The following is a 17,619-nucleotide window of genomic DNA, read 5'->3' as shown; positions in this document are numbered from 1 at the left end:
TTGGTAATTTATTATGGGTGACAGGCACATGTGAGCTTTTCTAATAAAGGGGAAATTGATTTCATAGTGGTGTTTCTCACTTTTTCATTTTTATTCATTTTACGTGGTATTTAATTGATTTTATATGGTGTTATATTTAGATAAGATATTTACCAAAAACAGCAAAGCCTTAAAAATAGAAATATTGAATAAATACCTTTGAAGAGGTATGGGGAAATTTTTTTTTCTTTTTTTATTATACTTTAAGTTCTAGGGTACATGTGCACAATGTGCAGGTTTGTTACATATGTATACATGTGCCATGTTGGTGTGCCGCACCCATTAACTCGTCATTTACATTAGGTATATCTCCTAATGCTATCCCTCCTCCCACCCACCCCCCAGCAGGCCCCAGTGTGTGATGTTCCCCTTCCTGTGTCCAAGTGTCCTCATTGTTCCCACCTATGAGTGAGAACATGTGGTGTTTGGTTTTCTGTTCTTGCGATAGTTTGCTGAGAATGATGGTTTCCAGCTGCATCCATGTCCCTACAAAGTACATGAACTCATCTTTTTTATGGCTGCATAGTATTCTGTGGTGTATATGTGCCACATTTTCTTAATCCAGTCTGTCATTGATGGGCATTTGGGTTGGTTCCAAGTCTTTGCTATTGTGAATAGTGCCGCAAAAAACATATGTGTGCATGTGTCTTTATAGCAGCACAATTTATAATGCTTTGGGTATATACCCAGTAGTGGGATGGCTGGGTTAAATGATATTTCTAGTTCTAGATCCTTGAGAAATCACCACACTGTCTTCCACAGTGGTTGAACTAGTTGACAGTCCCACCAACAGTGTAAAAGTGTTCCTATTTCTCCACATCCTCTCCAGCACCTGTTGTTAACTGACTTTTTAATGATTGCCATTCTAACTGGTGCGAGCTGGTATCTCATTGTGGTCTTGATTTGCATTTCTCTGATGGCTAGTGATGATGAGCATTTTTTCACGTGTCTATTGACTGCATAAATGTCTTCTTTTGAAAAGTGTCTGTTCATATCCTTTGCCCACTTTTTGATGGGGTTGTTTGTTTTTTTCTTGTAAATTTGTTTGAGTTCTTTGTAGGTTCTGGATATTGGCCCTTTGTCAGATGAGTAGATTGCACAAATTTTCTCCCATTCTGTAGTTGCCTGTTCACTCTGATGGTAGTTTCTTTTGCTGTACAGAAGCTCTTTAGTTTAATTAGATCCCATTTGTCAATTTTGGCTTTTGTTGCCATTGCTTTTGGTGTTTTAGACATGAAGTCCTTGCCCATGCCTGTGTCCTGAATGGTATTCCCTAGGTTTTCTTCTAGGGTTTTTATGGTTTTAGGTCTAACATTTAAGTCTCTAATCCATCTTGAATTAGTTTTTGTATAAGGTGTAAGGAAGGGATCCAGTTTCAGCTTTTTACTTATGGCTAGCCAGTTTTCCCAGCACCATTTATTAAATAGGGAATCCTTTCCCCATTTCTTGTTTGAGGTATGGGGAAAATATTGAAGAAAATTTAGTTCTTGTCAAGTGAGGACTCAAGCTAATTGTGATCATTTAAATATGCTGACATGCAAAAAAATTGGTATACTCTTCCCCATTTTGGTGATAATAGCAATTTAAAACTTGGTTGAGTGGAATATATATAGTAATAATAATATGTTTCTTAGAACTCTAAAATTATAGTTGAGAATGTAATGACTCCATCTAAAGATAAAATTATTCAACAAACTCACATGCCCCTTTACAACATTAATGCTTTGCAATGAGAAGTTTGGTAAGTTATTTATCCTCTCCCACTCCCACCCCTTGCCATTTTTCTTTTTACATAATTATGAAAACTGGATAGTATATCAATTTTCAAAAGATGAACAAAAACCTTTTTAATTACTAAATTGCTGTAGGATTCTAAGTAATTACAGTGAGATCAGACTAATAGGAAGTAGTGAGGACACCTTTTTTCCTAGTATTTCTATTTTTTATCATTTTGTTGAAATATAATTCAAGATGCTACTGATAAAGGAGCAATTTTACTCTTAAATCTAGGTATCTTCAAAGAACAGTAAAACATCCAACTTTACTACAGGATCCTGATTTAAGGCAGTTCTTGGAAAGTTCAGAGGTATTATTTCTGTATTAAATTTTTGTATATGAATGTTCTCATTATTTGTCATTGTAATTTATATGACTCTATATATAGTAAATAATTGGGTCAATAGATGGAATAAAGCAATTATTATTATTTTTTTCCTTAGTGCTTTAATTACCCTGCTAAATTAGTAGCAAAATATCTTTGCTTTGATACTTGTAGGATGATTAGTCCCTTTCTTGAACACTTAAAATAAGATTTAAGAGAGTGGTTTGTAAGTAGTCTAACTCTGAATGCCCTAAGTTTTTCCTCAGGCATCATGTTGAAATAAGTTTATTCAGACTTCATTTTAGAGAAAGAGAAAGTTGAATGTGTGTTTGCTTGTCTGCATTTTGGTATCCTTATTAAGGTTTTGAAATGCAAATTTGTGACTTGAAAGAGCCTAAATTATAACCATGATGCTCTTTATGTTTGAAATGTTTGGTATAATTTTGGCTCCTAAGAACAATTTGAGTTCTAGTTTGAGTTTTTTTCTTTAATTTACTTGAGTTGCAGAATTTTTTAAAAACTCAGAATCACACAATGCTAACTGAGCATAAGGAGATTTTTCTCAAGACTTTCTTCTTTCCTTATAAACAGTTTATTTCTGTTAGCAAACAGGTGGCCAGTGTTAGGGTACTTGGCAATTTCTTAATATATTTTGACAAACAGGGTGTTTGTTCCATCTAAATGTAAACGTGCAGAAGAAAAGCAAATGGAAAGTCTATTTTTTAAGTTTTCCTTTGAGAATGTACAAGTAGTATATTTGAGAAATTAGATCTCACTACTGAAATGTATGAGAGTGAAGAAAATACAACCTCCTTTTTTAAATTTGTTGGGGGCGGGTGGGAAGGAGGGGGGATCACTTTTGTGCCCAGTTAAACCTCCAGGCTTTTAACCGGTTTGTTTGCCCTTATTTGTCATTCAATTCCAGCTGCCTAGAGCAGTTAATACACAGGCTCTGAGTGGAGCAGGAATATTGAGGATGGTGAACAAGGCTGCCGACGCTGTCAACAAAATGACAATCAAGATGAATGAATCGGATGCAGTAAGAGCTGATTTTTCGACTTGAATAATGAGATGAATTAATGAGCCCAACAATTGCATTTTAAAGCTGTACAAGTGGAAAATAGGATATTAATTTGCTTATTGAGTTTAGTTCTCAGCCACATCAGTTGGCCACCATGGTTATACATGGTTAATTTGTTGCTTTAAAACAAGGAATGTAGCTTGGTATTGGTAACCTAATTTACAATGGTTTGTTCTTCCTAAATTAGCTCCATTTTTCATTTTTTTCTTAGTGGTTTGAAGAAAAGCAGCAGCAATTTGAGAATCTGGATCAGCAACTTAGGAAACTTCATGCCAGTGTTGAAGCCTTGGTCTGTCATAGAAAAGGTTTGTTTGCCTTATTACTTATGTGGTTAGCACCATAAAACTAACGAAAATATTTTATTTAAATTTTATGAAAATAAATATGCTGAAGTCATTGCAGAAGAGAGAAAACAATCGTTTTAAGACAATATTTTCTAGTTCTACTTTATTATTTAAAATTTTTTGTTCTATTTTGATTTAATATCTAGTTTGGAAGTAGAAAAATAACGAGCTTAGAAAACTGTTAACTGGTACAAATGTGAGCTAAAAAAAGAACAAAGAAAACTATATTTGAATTTTGGATTAAAACTTGGTCACTTGATTAACTTTTTGTTAAGTATAGTTACAGTTAAATGGATGAAGATGTCATCAATTAGTAACTTTGATTATAATAAAAAATTTGAGGTTTGAAAATTGCTTTTTGAAAATTTTTTGGGAAATATTTGTTTTGTGCCTCTATTTCCTGTTATGCCCTTTGAAGTATTTTCTTCATTTTTGAACTACAATATTGACAGATCTGGGGGTTTTGCTGAAAATTCCTAGAAAATTTGAGTTGCAATATTTTAATTCACAATGAAATTATAGTTTTTTTGGTTTATTTTTAAAGAATCCAACAATGTAAATATCAATGGTCCACGATATTTAATAAGCAAATAATATGTAACATTACCAGCAATACATTTTATTAAAATAATTATAGAAACTTACTAATAAATTTATTATTGAAAGTAGTTTGTAATAGCTTTTGCCATTTGAATTATATATCTCTTAGGGAATGGGCTCTTTTGGAGAACTTTACATAATGTAGAGCAACAGAGCAATTTCCAGGCAATGTAATTGTTAGTCATTGACAGTGTTCAGTCTGTAAACATCTACTTTTCTTTATTTGAAATATCTGAAATGATCACATTCTAAATCTTTTTAGAAATTCTAATATTTTACTGAGATTGTTGCACAACAAAGGAAAAAAAAATAAAATTTATGTTAATTGTGTATATAATTTTACCTTCGCTCCTGTTAGCTAAATAATATTCTCATTAAAAATTATAAACGTTATTTTCAATGACAAATGTTTAAAGGCCAGAAATGTGGTATAAATCAATTGTGAGTATTGCCAGTTCCTCTCATATTAAAAATATATTTCATTTTTAGGAATGGACAGAGAAACAGTGAACATTGTGGGAGAAAAAACAGGAGGCAGATTTTTTTTTTTTTTTGTGACGGGGTCTTGCTCTGTCGCCCAGGCTGGAGTGCAGTGGCCGGATCTCAGCTCACTGCAAGCTCTGCCTCCGGGGTTCATGCCATTCTCCTGCCTCAGCCTCCCGAGTAGCTGGGACTACAGGCGCCCGCCACCTCGCCCGGCTAGTTTTTTTTTTTTGTATTTTTAGTAGAGACGGGGTTTCACTGGGTTAGCCAGGATGGTCTCTATCTCCTGACCTCGTGATCCGCCCGTCTCGGACTCCCAAAGTGCTGGGATTAGAGGCTTGAGCCACCACGCCCGGCCCAGATTTTTATATTAAATAATTTAAACATAGTTCATCCCTTTGGAATATAAGCAGTGATTTGTCCGTGTTTTCAGTAGATCTCTGAGCACTTGGCATTTATGCCTGAGGCATTTTAATGACTAATTGTTTCATGTTAATTAATTTAAAATATTATTTGAGCAACTTGTGAATAAGTAAAATTTAGAGAAAAGTGGAAAAATCAATACAATATTTTAAAATTTTGCTAGCAAACACTAAAAGTGCATACTGTTTTTTAAATTTCAGAACTTTCAGCCAACACAGCTGCCTTTGCTAAAAGTGCTGCCATGTTAGGTAATTCTGAGGATCATACTGCTTTATCTAGAGCTTTGTCTCAGCTTGCAGAGGTTGAGGAGAAGATAGACCAGTTACATCAAGAACAAGCTTTTGCTGATTTTTATATGTTTTCAGAACTACTTAGTGACTACATTCGACTTATTGCTGCAGTGAAAGTAAGCCCTTTCTTGCATTCTTCTCACTTGTGTGCTTTAAAAAGTATTTTGTCTCCTATTAGTTATGTGTTTAAATGTCTAAATTCCTCCTATACTAGCAATAATAAAGTGGTTTCAAGGTAATTATACATAACTTAATACTTTCTTCCCTATAACTTGCACAGTACAATAGATAGAATTAATGTTTTTAACAGGTCTAAGGAATGACAGATAAGATAGAAAACATACATTTACTTACGTATTTGCTTATACAAGTTTGGAACTAACTAATAGCATTTATTTGCTCATTCTAGCACTAACTGAAACTACTCAGTGGACTCTATTGTCATTAGTAAAGCTGACTGTGTAATAAATAGGATAAAACTAGAAAGGATTATTGCAGTGAATATGTTTAATGGGGGCTTTTTCATGTATTTGGATATAATCAGACTTTGTATCTTCAAATGTATAGTCACCATGTGTTTATAGATGAGATGGGACTAGATTAGATCATAAATTGTGTTACTGAATGGTAATACTTAAATATAATAGTGCAATTTCTGAATAGTTGAGAAAGTGATCCAGTTAGCAAAAATTAGTATTCTACAGATATCTGCAGTATTCAGACAGTTAAACTGAACTGAACGTTACTCAGTGTATCATGTTTCAGAAGATACTTTAAGAATCTTTGAATTTTTGTTATGGATATTAACAACATGGGGTTTGGTGGGTACTGGGTGTTTACCTTTTACCTTGAATTTAAACATCTAGAAAGTTGGCCGGGTGCTGTGGCTCACACCTGTAATACCAACACTTTGGGAGGCTGAGGCAGGCGGATCATGAGGTCAGGAGATCGAGACCACCCTGGCCAACGTGGTGAAACCCCGGCTCTACTAAAAATACAAAAATTAGCTGGACATGGTGGCGTATGCCTGTAATCCTAGCTACTCAGGAGGCTGAGGCAGGAGAATCACTTGAACCGGGGAGTCAGAGGTTGCAGTGAGCCAGGAGCGCGCCATTGCACTCTAGCCTGGCGACAGAGAGAGACTCCATCTCAAAAAAAAAAAAAGAAAAAAAAGAATGCATATCTGCTAATAAGAGCTAGCCTGGAAAAAGACCCCCTGGCAGTGATGGCCTGCCTGTATAATGGATATTGATCCCTCAAAAACAGCTTTCCTCATACCCTAAGTCTTTTTGCTGTGTTATTATATTTCCTGAAATTATAGTTATATTCATGTTTTCCAAAATACTTTCTATAGAACACTGGCACCAAAAGATGGATTACAGTTAGCTAAGTTTTGTATATGGTATCCCTGTTTGCAAGATTCAGAATGCATTTTAAAAGCTCAGAACTGGTTAGGAGTGAAAAAGAAAACAAATTTTAATCCAGAGGCTTCTAAATTCATTTGAACAAGAATTATTTTCCAACAAATGTCTATTTACATATATGGAACACATTTGTGGAAATACTGAATTAATGATTTCATTGACTGAAAGAGTTAAAGAGTTGTGGTCAATTTGCCTTCAGGTAAATTAAGCTCTTTAAGATTGGTTTCTACTGAAACCTAGCCCAGATCAACTGCACAAAGGAATTGAGATATTATGGAATGAGGTGACAGGTAATTTTTACAGTTTTTGTTTTTGTCATATTCTTTGTTTTGAACTAATTCACTTGTATTTGAAAAAATAATGCACATACATGATAGTTTTAATAGCCCAGCAAGGTAAGTTTCCTTGCAGAACTACGACCTGTAGTCTCTGACCTCAGTCATAAACTGTTAGGTTCTTGTGTGTCTTTACAGAATTAGCTATGCATGTACATGAAGCTAATTCTCTCCCCTCTGTCCATTTATTCCTTCCATCCCCTTCTTTCCCTCCCTTCCTCTCTCAAAAAGGAATATACTGTGTTTAGTGTTCTTTGTCTGCTTTTTACACCCACTACACTTAATAGAGCAGTCTCCCTATCAATGTAGGTAGATGTCTTTTTAACGGTTGTATAGCATTCCATCATATAACATTTAGATACACCTTGAATTATAGTCTAGTCTTTTAAAAAATCAAGTATTTTGGTAAGTCTTTGGACATAAAGATTCTATAAGTAGGATTGCTGACCAAAGGGTATATGCATTTTAAATTTCAATAAGTATTGCCAAATTACTGTTCAAAAAGATTTTGCTTTGTACCCTAACCTACCTAAACCTACACGTTTCTTCTTACTACCACCCAAGAATGAAGGTTTTTTTTTTTTTTTATAAGTTGTCATTTACTTAGTGTGAATCAAGACATCTTTACAAATGATAAGCCATTTTACATTTCTTTTTCTTTCTTTTCTCTTTTTTTGAGATGGAGTCTTGCTTTGTCGCCGGGCTAGAGTGCAGTGGCGCGATCTTGGCTCACTACAACCTCCGCCTCCTAGGTTCAAGCAGTTCTGCCTCAGCCTTCTGAGTAGCTGGGACTGTAGGTGTGTGCCACCACAGCCAGCTAATTTTTGTAGTTTTTGTAGAGACGGGGTTTCACCTTGCCAGGATGGTCTCCATCTCTTGACCTCGTGATCCACTCACCTCGGCCTCCCAAAGCGCTGGGATTATAGGCATGAGCCACCGCACGCGGCCCTACATTTCTTTTTCTATGAATGAACTGTTAATGTCCTTTGCCCAGTTTTTGTTTGCTTATTATCTATTTCGAATAGCTGCTTAATATTAATTAACCTTTGGTTTTATCCATATCGAGTGTACTTTTCTGATGACAATTCTTCAAATTAGGAGTACTTTGGGGATTAATATAGAGCCATTGTTGGGATCAAAGAACATCAGAAATTGGAACACCAAAGAAAAAGCTAAATTTTACACATTTCGAAATACTGCCTAAGCCTGGCGTTGTGTCAGGAAACTCCTGTTTTCCTCTTTTGTATAGTACGTGGTCTCTGAAATTTAGAACTATAAGTTTTGGCTGTATCCTTACAAGCATTGTCATGTATTGGGCTTCTTTGAACCACTAGAGTAGGGTCAGAGATTGAGGGCAATAGTTCTTTTTTTTTTTTTTTTTTTTTTTTTTTGAGACGGAGTCTCGCTCTGTCGCCCAGGCTGGAGTGCAGTGGCGCGATCTCGGCTCACTGCAAGCTCCGCCTCCCGGGTTCACGCCATTCTCCTGCCTCAGCCTCCCGAGTAGCTGGGACTACAGGCGCCCACAACCGCGCCCGGCTAATTTTTTGTATTTTTAGTAGAGACGGGGTTTCACCGTGGTCTCGATCTCCTGACCTTGTGATCTGCCCGGCTCGGCCTCCCAAAGTGCTGGGATTACAGGCGTGAGCCACCGCGCCCGGCGAGGGCAATAGTTCTTAATGTTTTTAGCACTAGAACTTTTCATAAATAATTTTTGTAGGGGATCCCAATTTATAAAACATATTAAAAAAAAATTTTAACTAAAAGATGGGTTCCCCAAGGGGTTTAAACGCTTTGTTGTTTGTCTATAGATACTCAGCACCTCTTCAGAACTCCATGAAGCTGGGCAGCATATTTTTAGATTAACTGAATTATAATATGATAATTAAAATTGTAGCTTCAAATTTCCTGATGGGCCAAAAAAACTGTTAGACATCTGGAATCTTGTCTAATTGAGAGCAGCTTGCATACAAATGTATGCCATAAATTAGCAGAGGAATGGAGGTCCTAAATGGATGATCCCTGTAAACTTATCCCTCTTATAATGGTTCTACTAGAGTGGATTAGTATCTTGACATGCAAAGGGAAACATTGTTATGATTTAATTGGTTTAATATAGCATTGTTAGAAATTTGACTGGTGCTGGTTCTTTTTTTCTTTTATTTTCTGTTATTTTGTTACAAAGGTAAGAAAACAAATGAAGAAAAAGTTAATTTGTATATTTAAGATCAATTTTTTTTTCCTGAAATAACCTGACTTTAGTAGTCTTACTTTTATCATAGCTCCTACATCTGTACCACAATAAACATGTCCTGTTCTGGAATACTATAAGATAATAAATTGGACAGGGACGAAATTAGTTTAGATTTAGCATATCAATGCAAAGCCAGTTGATATACATTGAGAACTTAAGCCAATATTGAATTAAAGGGCATGTACATTAACTTTTTCCTTGTATTGGTACATATTTTAAGGAATCAAATTGTTACTGAACAGAGGAATTTATAAATGAAGAAAAGATAAGACCCTGTTCCCCTAAAGCAAGACTAGGCCTAAAATCTTACATTACTTTTTGGTTAGTCGTGTGTATGTGTGTTTGTGTGTGTGTGTGTGTGAGGTGAGAGAGATTGTCTTAAATCAAGCCTTTCCAACATGCGGCCGAGGACAGCTTTGAATGCGGCCCAACACAAATTCACAAACTGTCATACATGGCTGAGCGCAGAGGCTCACGCCTGTCATCCCAGCACTTTGGGAGGCTGAGGCAGGCGGATCACAAGGTCAAGAGATCGAGACCATCCTGATTAACACGTTGAAACCCCATCTCTACTAAAAATAAAAATAAATTAGCTGGGCATAGTGGCGGGTGCCTGTAGTCCCAGCTACTCTGGAGGCTAAGGCAGGAGAATGGCGTGAACTTGCAGTGGGCTGAGGTGGAGTTCCCAGTGAGCTGAGATCGCGCCTCTGCACTCCAGCTTGGGCGACAGAGCGAGACTCTGTCTCAAAAAAAAAGTTAAAAAAAAAAAAATCTCATGACTTTTTTTTTTTAAGCTCATCGCTTAGTGATAGTATATTTTATGTGTGGCCAAAGATAATTATTCTTCTGGTGTGGCCCAGGAAAGCCAAAGAATTGAACACTGTTGTTTCAAATGGTAGTAACTTTTTCTGAATCTATTCATGTTAGATGTGTTACTTTTGGATTTTAGCCTAACTGAATTTGACTAAAGCAAAGTTAATTTATAATAAGGGATGTTTTAGGGAAAATGTGGTACTTTAAATATAAGAAAAGCAGACAAAGGGGACAGTAAGATTCACTTAATGTAAGCAAAAGTATCCGAGAAGACACATACAGCAAAGTGGATTTAAATACCCATAGATAAGGTACTTTGATTGCTAGTTTGCCGTGGATATCTGTTGTCCTAGTTAATTTAAAATGTTCACGATCTTTAAGAATTCTTTTGGAAAAATACTTTGGTTTCTGGTTGACTGGATTTTTAAATGCTATTATCACATTTTAAAAAATTGCCATATGATATAAATGCTGTCTAATTATACATTTTTTCCATAATACTAAGCTATTCTTTGCACTTTTAATAGAAAGCTTAACAGTTAACTACATTTCCGTGTGTATGTTATTTAGAAGTAATCCATAATGGCTGTGCCTACTGATTATTAAGCATCCACTAGGTTAAGACACTATGCAATAATATACTCCTCATGTTATTTCTAATCCATAAATGTAAACATCACTTCCCACCTTTTATATTTGGGAGCATTACAGCTTGGAGAAGTTCAGTGAATTTACCCATGGTCATAGAGTGACAAAACTAAAATTAGAACCAAATTTGATTTTCTCCAAAGCCTGCTTTTTAAAAATACACTAACTACATATTTTTCTTTTCAGCAGATCCCTAAAGGAACATGTATTTTTACTACTTCATGGTTCAAAAAGTTTTTTATTTGTAATAAATTAAAATAACTTGGGTTTAGTGCTTCCTGGTTCACCCAATTTATTAATGTTTACTTCATGAATGTTTGATTAGTAATTACTAAAATAATTTTAATATTTCTCTAACATGAAGCCAGAAAGGGGATTCTTAGTGGGTTCTCCCATCCTATCCATCATTTTTCTCATGAGACTTCTAATTAATTTGCCCATATTTCATTTATTTTCTCTATTCACTTGCTCTTGCTCTGCCAGACTCCTTGAGAGAAGTCATGGATTTGGTTGACTTACTATATTAGGATCTTTTTGTCTATTTCTTTAGTTCTGCAGTGTATATATAAAAATATATATATAGTCCTCTTTTCATCTTTTGCCCTTTTCATCTTGTATAAGACTGTCTTTTTATTCATTTTGTTATATTTTACTTTTTGATTGCTTTGCCTTTTTAAATTTGCTATGGTAATTTCTTCTACCACATATCTTATGAGTTTTTCTCATTTTGTCTTTTCAATTTCAGACATGTTTCTAATACTTAATATGCTTTTGATATTATTTAACGGGAAAATTTCCAGTGTAGGTATGACACTAGCATTTTCCTATTAAAGACATCTTTCTTCGAAGAGTAAAATGCTGTTATAAATCTTATAAATCACACTAGCCTAAAGGCTAGTGATGAAATGGGTTTTGAATGTAGGTTTTATTCTGAACATGTTTCATGCAGTGACAGGGTTTTTTTCTTTGTTTTAAGCAAATGAATATGGAGATTATTTTCTTTGATATTGGCATACTTTCAGTATCTTAGTATATTAGAATAGGACTTAAATACTTGGTTTTATTGCTTTCAGTATGATAACACTTCTAGTGTTATGAAAGTATTTTAAATGTTACTCTTACTTAATAGCATTATGTTATTCACTTATAGGGTGTGTTTGACCATCGAATGAAGTGCTGGCAGAAATGGGAAGATGCTCAAATTACTTTGCTTAAAAAACGTGAAGCTGAAGCAAAAATGATGGTTGCTAACAAACCAGATAAAATACAGCAAGCTAAAAATGAAATCAGAGAGGTGATTACTAAATGCTTTATCTCTTAAGTTTTTCATGAGTCATTCATATATACATAATTTTTCATAATTTTTTTCTAAACCATTCAACACGTAGCTATTTTTGCATATTTTTATGAACTGTGAGAATTACTTCAACATTTTGATTATTAAAATCTCCAGAGCCCTTTGTTACTTATGGAATGGATAAAGAAGCATACAAGGGAAACAGCTAAAATTAACCTTTACATTAATAATTACACATTTATTATTAGATGGTTAATTTTATTTCAGATTATTATTTTCTGTCTAAAAATGGTTTTGGAGCTAGATCTCTCCCACATTTAACTGTCCAGGCAACATTATCCCCCATATATATGTATTATATATGGTATTTTAGTGAATTTGTGTAAGTTTATTATAATTTATACACTTTTCTTACCATGCTTCAATAAGGAAATTGAAGAGGTAGGACAACCTTTATATTACTAAAAATAAATGTACCTGCCCTTTGAAGAGTATGTACCAGTGTTTTGGTTACACAGTGGGAAAAATTATCATTTCATTGCTTAAATCTTCAGTTATTTTAGTTGTTTCATTGTTCACTAATCACAACATTTTGTTGTTTCTGTACTGAATTTAATATTTATTGATGGTCTTCAGTAGAACATAATTCCACATTTTTTTCCAATCTGATCATTTTACCATTACAAAAATGTTTTTAAAATGTTTATCATGTAATTTTCCTAATTTAAAGTATTTCCATCAGCATATAAATTTTGATGAACACATATCCTTGGATTTAATAGTATTGATATATTCTGAAATAATTACTGATATAAAAAAGTAATTAAGAAAATTACACTGTAACACTGATAATTTATTTTGTGGTAAATTTTATGCCCAAAATCTTTCCTCTTAGTTATATTTAATTAAGCTTTGGATATTATAGTTTGTTAAGTACAGTATTGAAATATCTTAATATTGAGCAAATCTGTGGAATATTAATGGAAGTTAAGCTAACATGCATTTCTATTGGTTGAAAGTTATACAATTTCTGTTGATGCTAAATTGTGCTTTGCCAATATTGAGCTTTCTCAGAATTTTCAGGTATTGTGATTAAGTGAGCAGTCATGACAGTACTATACTTTTTTTTGAGATAAGCATAAAATATTTCTTTGTTTGTTTTTATTAGTGGGAGGCGAAAGTGCAACAAGGGGAAAGAGATTTTGAACAGATATCTAAAACGATTCGAAAAGAAGTGGGAAGATTTGAGGCATGTATAATAATTTTGCATTTATCTTAACAACATGGTCACATTTTGCTGCAATTTTGTGGTAAAGTTGAATTTAGCTTTCTACTAACAGACTTTTAAAAATATACTTCAACAGAAAGAACGAGTGAAGGATTTTAAAACTGTTATCATCAAGTACTTAGAATCACTAGTTCAAACACAACAACAGGTAAGCCATTTTTGTTTATAACTTAAACTTATAGAATTTGTTTTTGGTATACTTTCTTATTTTAAAAAGATGATTAATGAACTGGGCTTTTAAACTCAAGAATAAGAAATGGAAGACAGAAAGCCAGTGATGGTAAAGGATAAAAGGGTAAACTCATTGGAAACTACCTCGGTTTTTTTTTTTGTTTTTTTTTTTTTTTTTTTTTTTTTTTTTTGAGACGGAGTCTCGCGCTGTGTCACCCAGGCTGGAGTGCAGTGGCGTGATCTCGACTCACTGCAAGCTCCGCCTCCCAGGTTCACGCCATTCTCCTGCCTCAGCCTCCGAGTAGCTGGGACTACAGGCGCCCGCCACCACGCCCGGCTAGTTTTTTGTATTTTTAGTAGAGACGGGGTTTCACCATGTTAGCCAGGATGGTCTCGATCTCCTGACCTCGTGATCCACCCGCCTCGGCCTCCCAAAGTGCTGGGATTACAGGCTTGAGCCACCGCGCCCGGCCTTGTTTTTTTTTTTTTTTTTTGCCTCTGCTTAACACTAAGGCAGAGATCGACTTTTCCCAATTTTAGGCCATCAGAAACCTCATGGGCAAGTTTCCTCTTTCACTGTCTTTCTAGTTTGTTTTCTTTGTTGGTTAGACCTGTTTGAGTAAATTCTCATAATAAGTTCTTCTCTTCCATAACAAATAGAACTTAAACTAAACAGTTTTTCAGAATTAAAAAAAAAAAAAAAACTGTACTGTTTTCTTTTTGCTTTATTTTGTTTGGGGTTTGGTGGTGGTTGAATGCTGCAAGTGGCATTTGTCTACTTTGCCATGGATTTTAATGGTATATTAAATAAAAAGATAATCGCAGAAAATTTTCCTGTATATTTTAATGTAAATTAGAGTAACAGGTCAAGTAATTCAATATCTTGAATAGAATTTTTCTTCCAGTTTTAAAACATGTGGATCTAGAATGTCATTTGTGTAAAATATAATAGGTTGTTTTTGAATTAAGTGGTATGATATCTTCAAATTGTCTTTAACTTTTATTTAAATAGTTCATAAAGTTAAATTTTTAAAAATGTGAAAATAGGCTGGGCGCGGTGGCTCAAGCCTGTAATCCCAGCACTTTGGGAGGCCGAGACGGGCGAATCACGAGGTCAGGAGATCGAGACCATCCTGGCTAATACGGTGAAACCCCGTCTCTACTGAAAAGTACAAAAAACTAGCCAGGCGAGGTGGCGGGCGCCTGTAGTCCCAGCTACTTGGGAGGCTGAGGCAGGAGAATGGCGTGAACCCGGGAGGCGGAGCTTGCAGTGAGCTGAGATCTGGCCACTGCACTCCGGCCTGGGCGACAGAGCGAGACTCCGTCTCAAAAAAAAAAAAAAAAAAAAAAAAAAAAAAAGTGAAAATAAGTCATATAACCTTGTTTTTAAAGGAATTGTTTTAAACATGACTTCAGTTTATATTTCAGTCTGTTCTCTGGACTATTCAAGGAACTGACAGCTAGTTCTATCCAGTCGTTTTTTTTTTCTTGTTCAATATTTTCTTCCTCCTTATATTCCATTTTTCTTGTCTAGCAATAACGTAAACTATCAATATGCTGTGAATTGGGAAATCTTATCACTTTATGCTGGAAAAGGTCATTGAAGTATTATTTAATATATGGTAACACTGTTCTGGTAAAATTTTGCATAAAATAAAAAATTGTACATTAAAAGAACTCTTATTTTACACCAAAAATAAAAGTAGCCAGGAGTAATTAATGTTTTAAATAATTTATATATGAACTATATTGACGGACTTTAGATAAGGAAATTAAAATGATTCCTTTAGGAACTGGGCATTGGCTGGGCGCAGCTCATGCCTGTAATCTCAGCACTTTGGGAGGCTGAGGCGGGTGGATCACCTGAGGTCAGGAGTTTGAGAACAGCCTGGCCAATATGGAGAAACCCCGTCTTTACTAAAAATACAAAAAAATTAGCTGGGCGAGGTGGCGCGTCTGTAATCCCAGCTACGCAGGAGGCTGAGGCAGGGAATTGCTTGAACTGGGAGGTGGAGGTTGCAGTGAGACGAGGTCATGCCATTGCACTCCAGTCTGGGCAACAAGAGCGAAACTCCACCTCAAGAAAACAATTTTAAAAACCCAGACATTAGTAAATATTAGTCATTGTTAGTTAGCTATTTGTATAGTTTTTTTATGTTGTTTTTGCTTTTTTTCCTTTTTTTTTTTTTGAGACGGAGTCTCGCTCTGTTGTCCAGGTTGGAGTGCAGTGGTGTGATCTTGGCTCACTGCAACCTCTGCCTCCTGGGTTCAAGCGATTCTCCTACCTCAGCCTCCCGAGTAGCTGGGATTACAGGTACGCGCCACATTGCCAGGCTAATTTTTGTATTTTTAGTAGAGATGGGGTTTCACCATGTTGGCCAGGCTGGTCTCAAACTCCTGGACTCAGGTGATCCACCCACCTCAGCCTCCCAAAGTGCTGGGATTACAGGTGTGAGCCACCCCACCCGACCTATGTAGATTTTTGTTAATGCTGTACAGGATATATGCATATAAATGACAAAAAGGTAATGAGAATAACTTTTATTTTAATTTTCATTCACAGCTGATAAAATACTGGGAAGCATTCCTACCTGAAGCCAAAGCCATTGCCTAGCAATAAGATTATTGCTGTTAAGAAGACTGTCGATGTTGTTCCAGTTATGTTGAATTCCACAGTGAAATCATTTAAAACCATCTAAATAAACCACTATATATTTTATGAATTACATGTGGTTTTATATATATATATATACACACACACACACACACATACACACACACACTCCGACATTTTATTACAAGCTGCATGTCCTGACCCTCTTTGAATTAAGTGGACTGTGGCATGACATTCTGCAATACTTTGCTGAATTGAACACTATTGTGTCTTAAATACTTGCACTAAATAGTGCACTGCAAGACCAGAAAATTTTACAATATTTTTTTCTTTACAATATGTTCTGTAGTATGTTTACCCTCTTTATGAAGTGAATTATCAATGCTTTGAATAATGTTCACTTATACATTCCTGTACAGAAATTATGATTTTGTGATTACAGTAATAAAATGATATTCCTTGTGATATATTAGTAACAAATTATTTGGGTATTTAAACATATTAGTAACCTTTTCAATTTTTAATAGGAAGAAACTTTTTATTCTAGATGTATATAGGTAATGCTCTGATTCCTTAATTATTTTAATTGACAAAGCTGAACTCATTAAATGACTAAATGAAGCTTAAGTTTTCTTATGAAACCATCATAAATCAAAGAACATTTGTCTCTTGATTGTCTTGGGTAAAGAACAGAATAATTGTCTTTGCTTGTTTTTAACTATTTCTATTACAAGTGCCCAATTTAAGAATTAGGAAAAAAATGTATTTATATACTTTTACAAGTCCCATGGATTTTGTTCATCTTCTCGTTATCTTCAGAATCTAGTACTTTGCATATATTTAATTTATTCTTGTCTTTTGTTTTATTTCTTTTAAACTAAGTCTATCATCTGTGCTCACAGTTGACAAGGAATGATACCATGTTAAAATATACCATGACTTGATGAATAAGCAAGCACAACACAAAGCAAATTTGAAGTAAAGTAAAATTTAGTTTGCCTTGGGCAATGTTTTTACCCATACTGTATGCTACTTAGACAGCTGTTATCTAATCCTTAATGCTGATGAAAATTTAAGTTATGGCTGGGTGTGGTGGCTCATGCCTGTAATCCCAGCACTTTGGGAGGCTGAGGTGGGTGCATCACCTGAGGTCAGGAGTTCAAGACCAGCCTGGCCAATATGGTGAAACCCCGTCTCTACTAAAAATATAAAAATTCACCAGGCGTTGTGGGGCGTGCTTGTAGTCCCAGCTACTCGGGAGGCTGAGGCAGGAGAATCGCTTGAACCAGGAAGGCAGAGGTTGCAGTGAGCCAAGATCATGCCATTGCACTCTAGACTGGGCAACAAGAGTGAAACTCCATCTCAAAAAAAAAAAAAAAAAAAAAAAAAAATTATGACTGGTGTCAGAGCTATTTTT

At 35.1% G+C, this 17,619-nt stretch overlaps 1 protein-coding gene across 1 annotated transcript in view; it reads left to right on the top strand.

The window, feature by feature from the left end:
• The window catches only part of SNX2 (sorting nexin 2), a 488,692-nt gene extending 472,025 nt beyond the window's left edge, over positions 1-16,667 (top strand). Inside the window, exons 9-16 of the mRNA XM_050795543.1 lie at positions 2,050-2,125; positions 3,066-3,179; positions 3,433-3,526; positions 5,272-5,477; positions 11,983-12,126; positions 13,298-13,378; positions 13,494-13,565; positions 16,152-16,667. Coding sequence (XP_050651500.1) covers positions 2,050-2,125; positions 3,066-3,179; positions 3,433-3,526; positions 5,272-5,477; positions 11,983-12,126; positions 13,298-13,378; positions 13,494-13,565; positions 16,152-16,202 — 838 coding nt within the window. The 3' untranslated portion in view covers positions 16,203-16,667. The remainder of the gene's footprint in view (positions 1-2,049; positions 2,126-3,065; positions 3,180-3,432; positions 3,527-5,271; positions 5,478-11,982; positions 12,127-13,297; positions 13,379-13,493; positions 13,566-16,151) is intronic.
• Positions 16,668-17,619: the final 952 nt, after the last annotated feature.

This window comes from Macaca thibetana, chromosome 6, assembly GCF_024542745.1.
Source record: "Macaca thibetana thibetana isolate TM-01 chromosome 6, ASM2454274v1, whole genome shotgun sequence".
NCBI lineage: Eukaryota > Metazoa > Chordata > Mammalia > Primates > Cercopithecidae > Macaca > Macaca thibetana.
The sequence above is the reverse complement of the archived record's forward strand: the minus strand, read 5'-3'. Positions and strand labels throughout refer to the sequence as shown.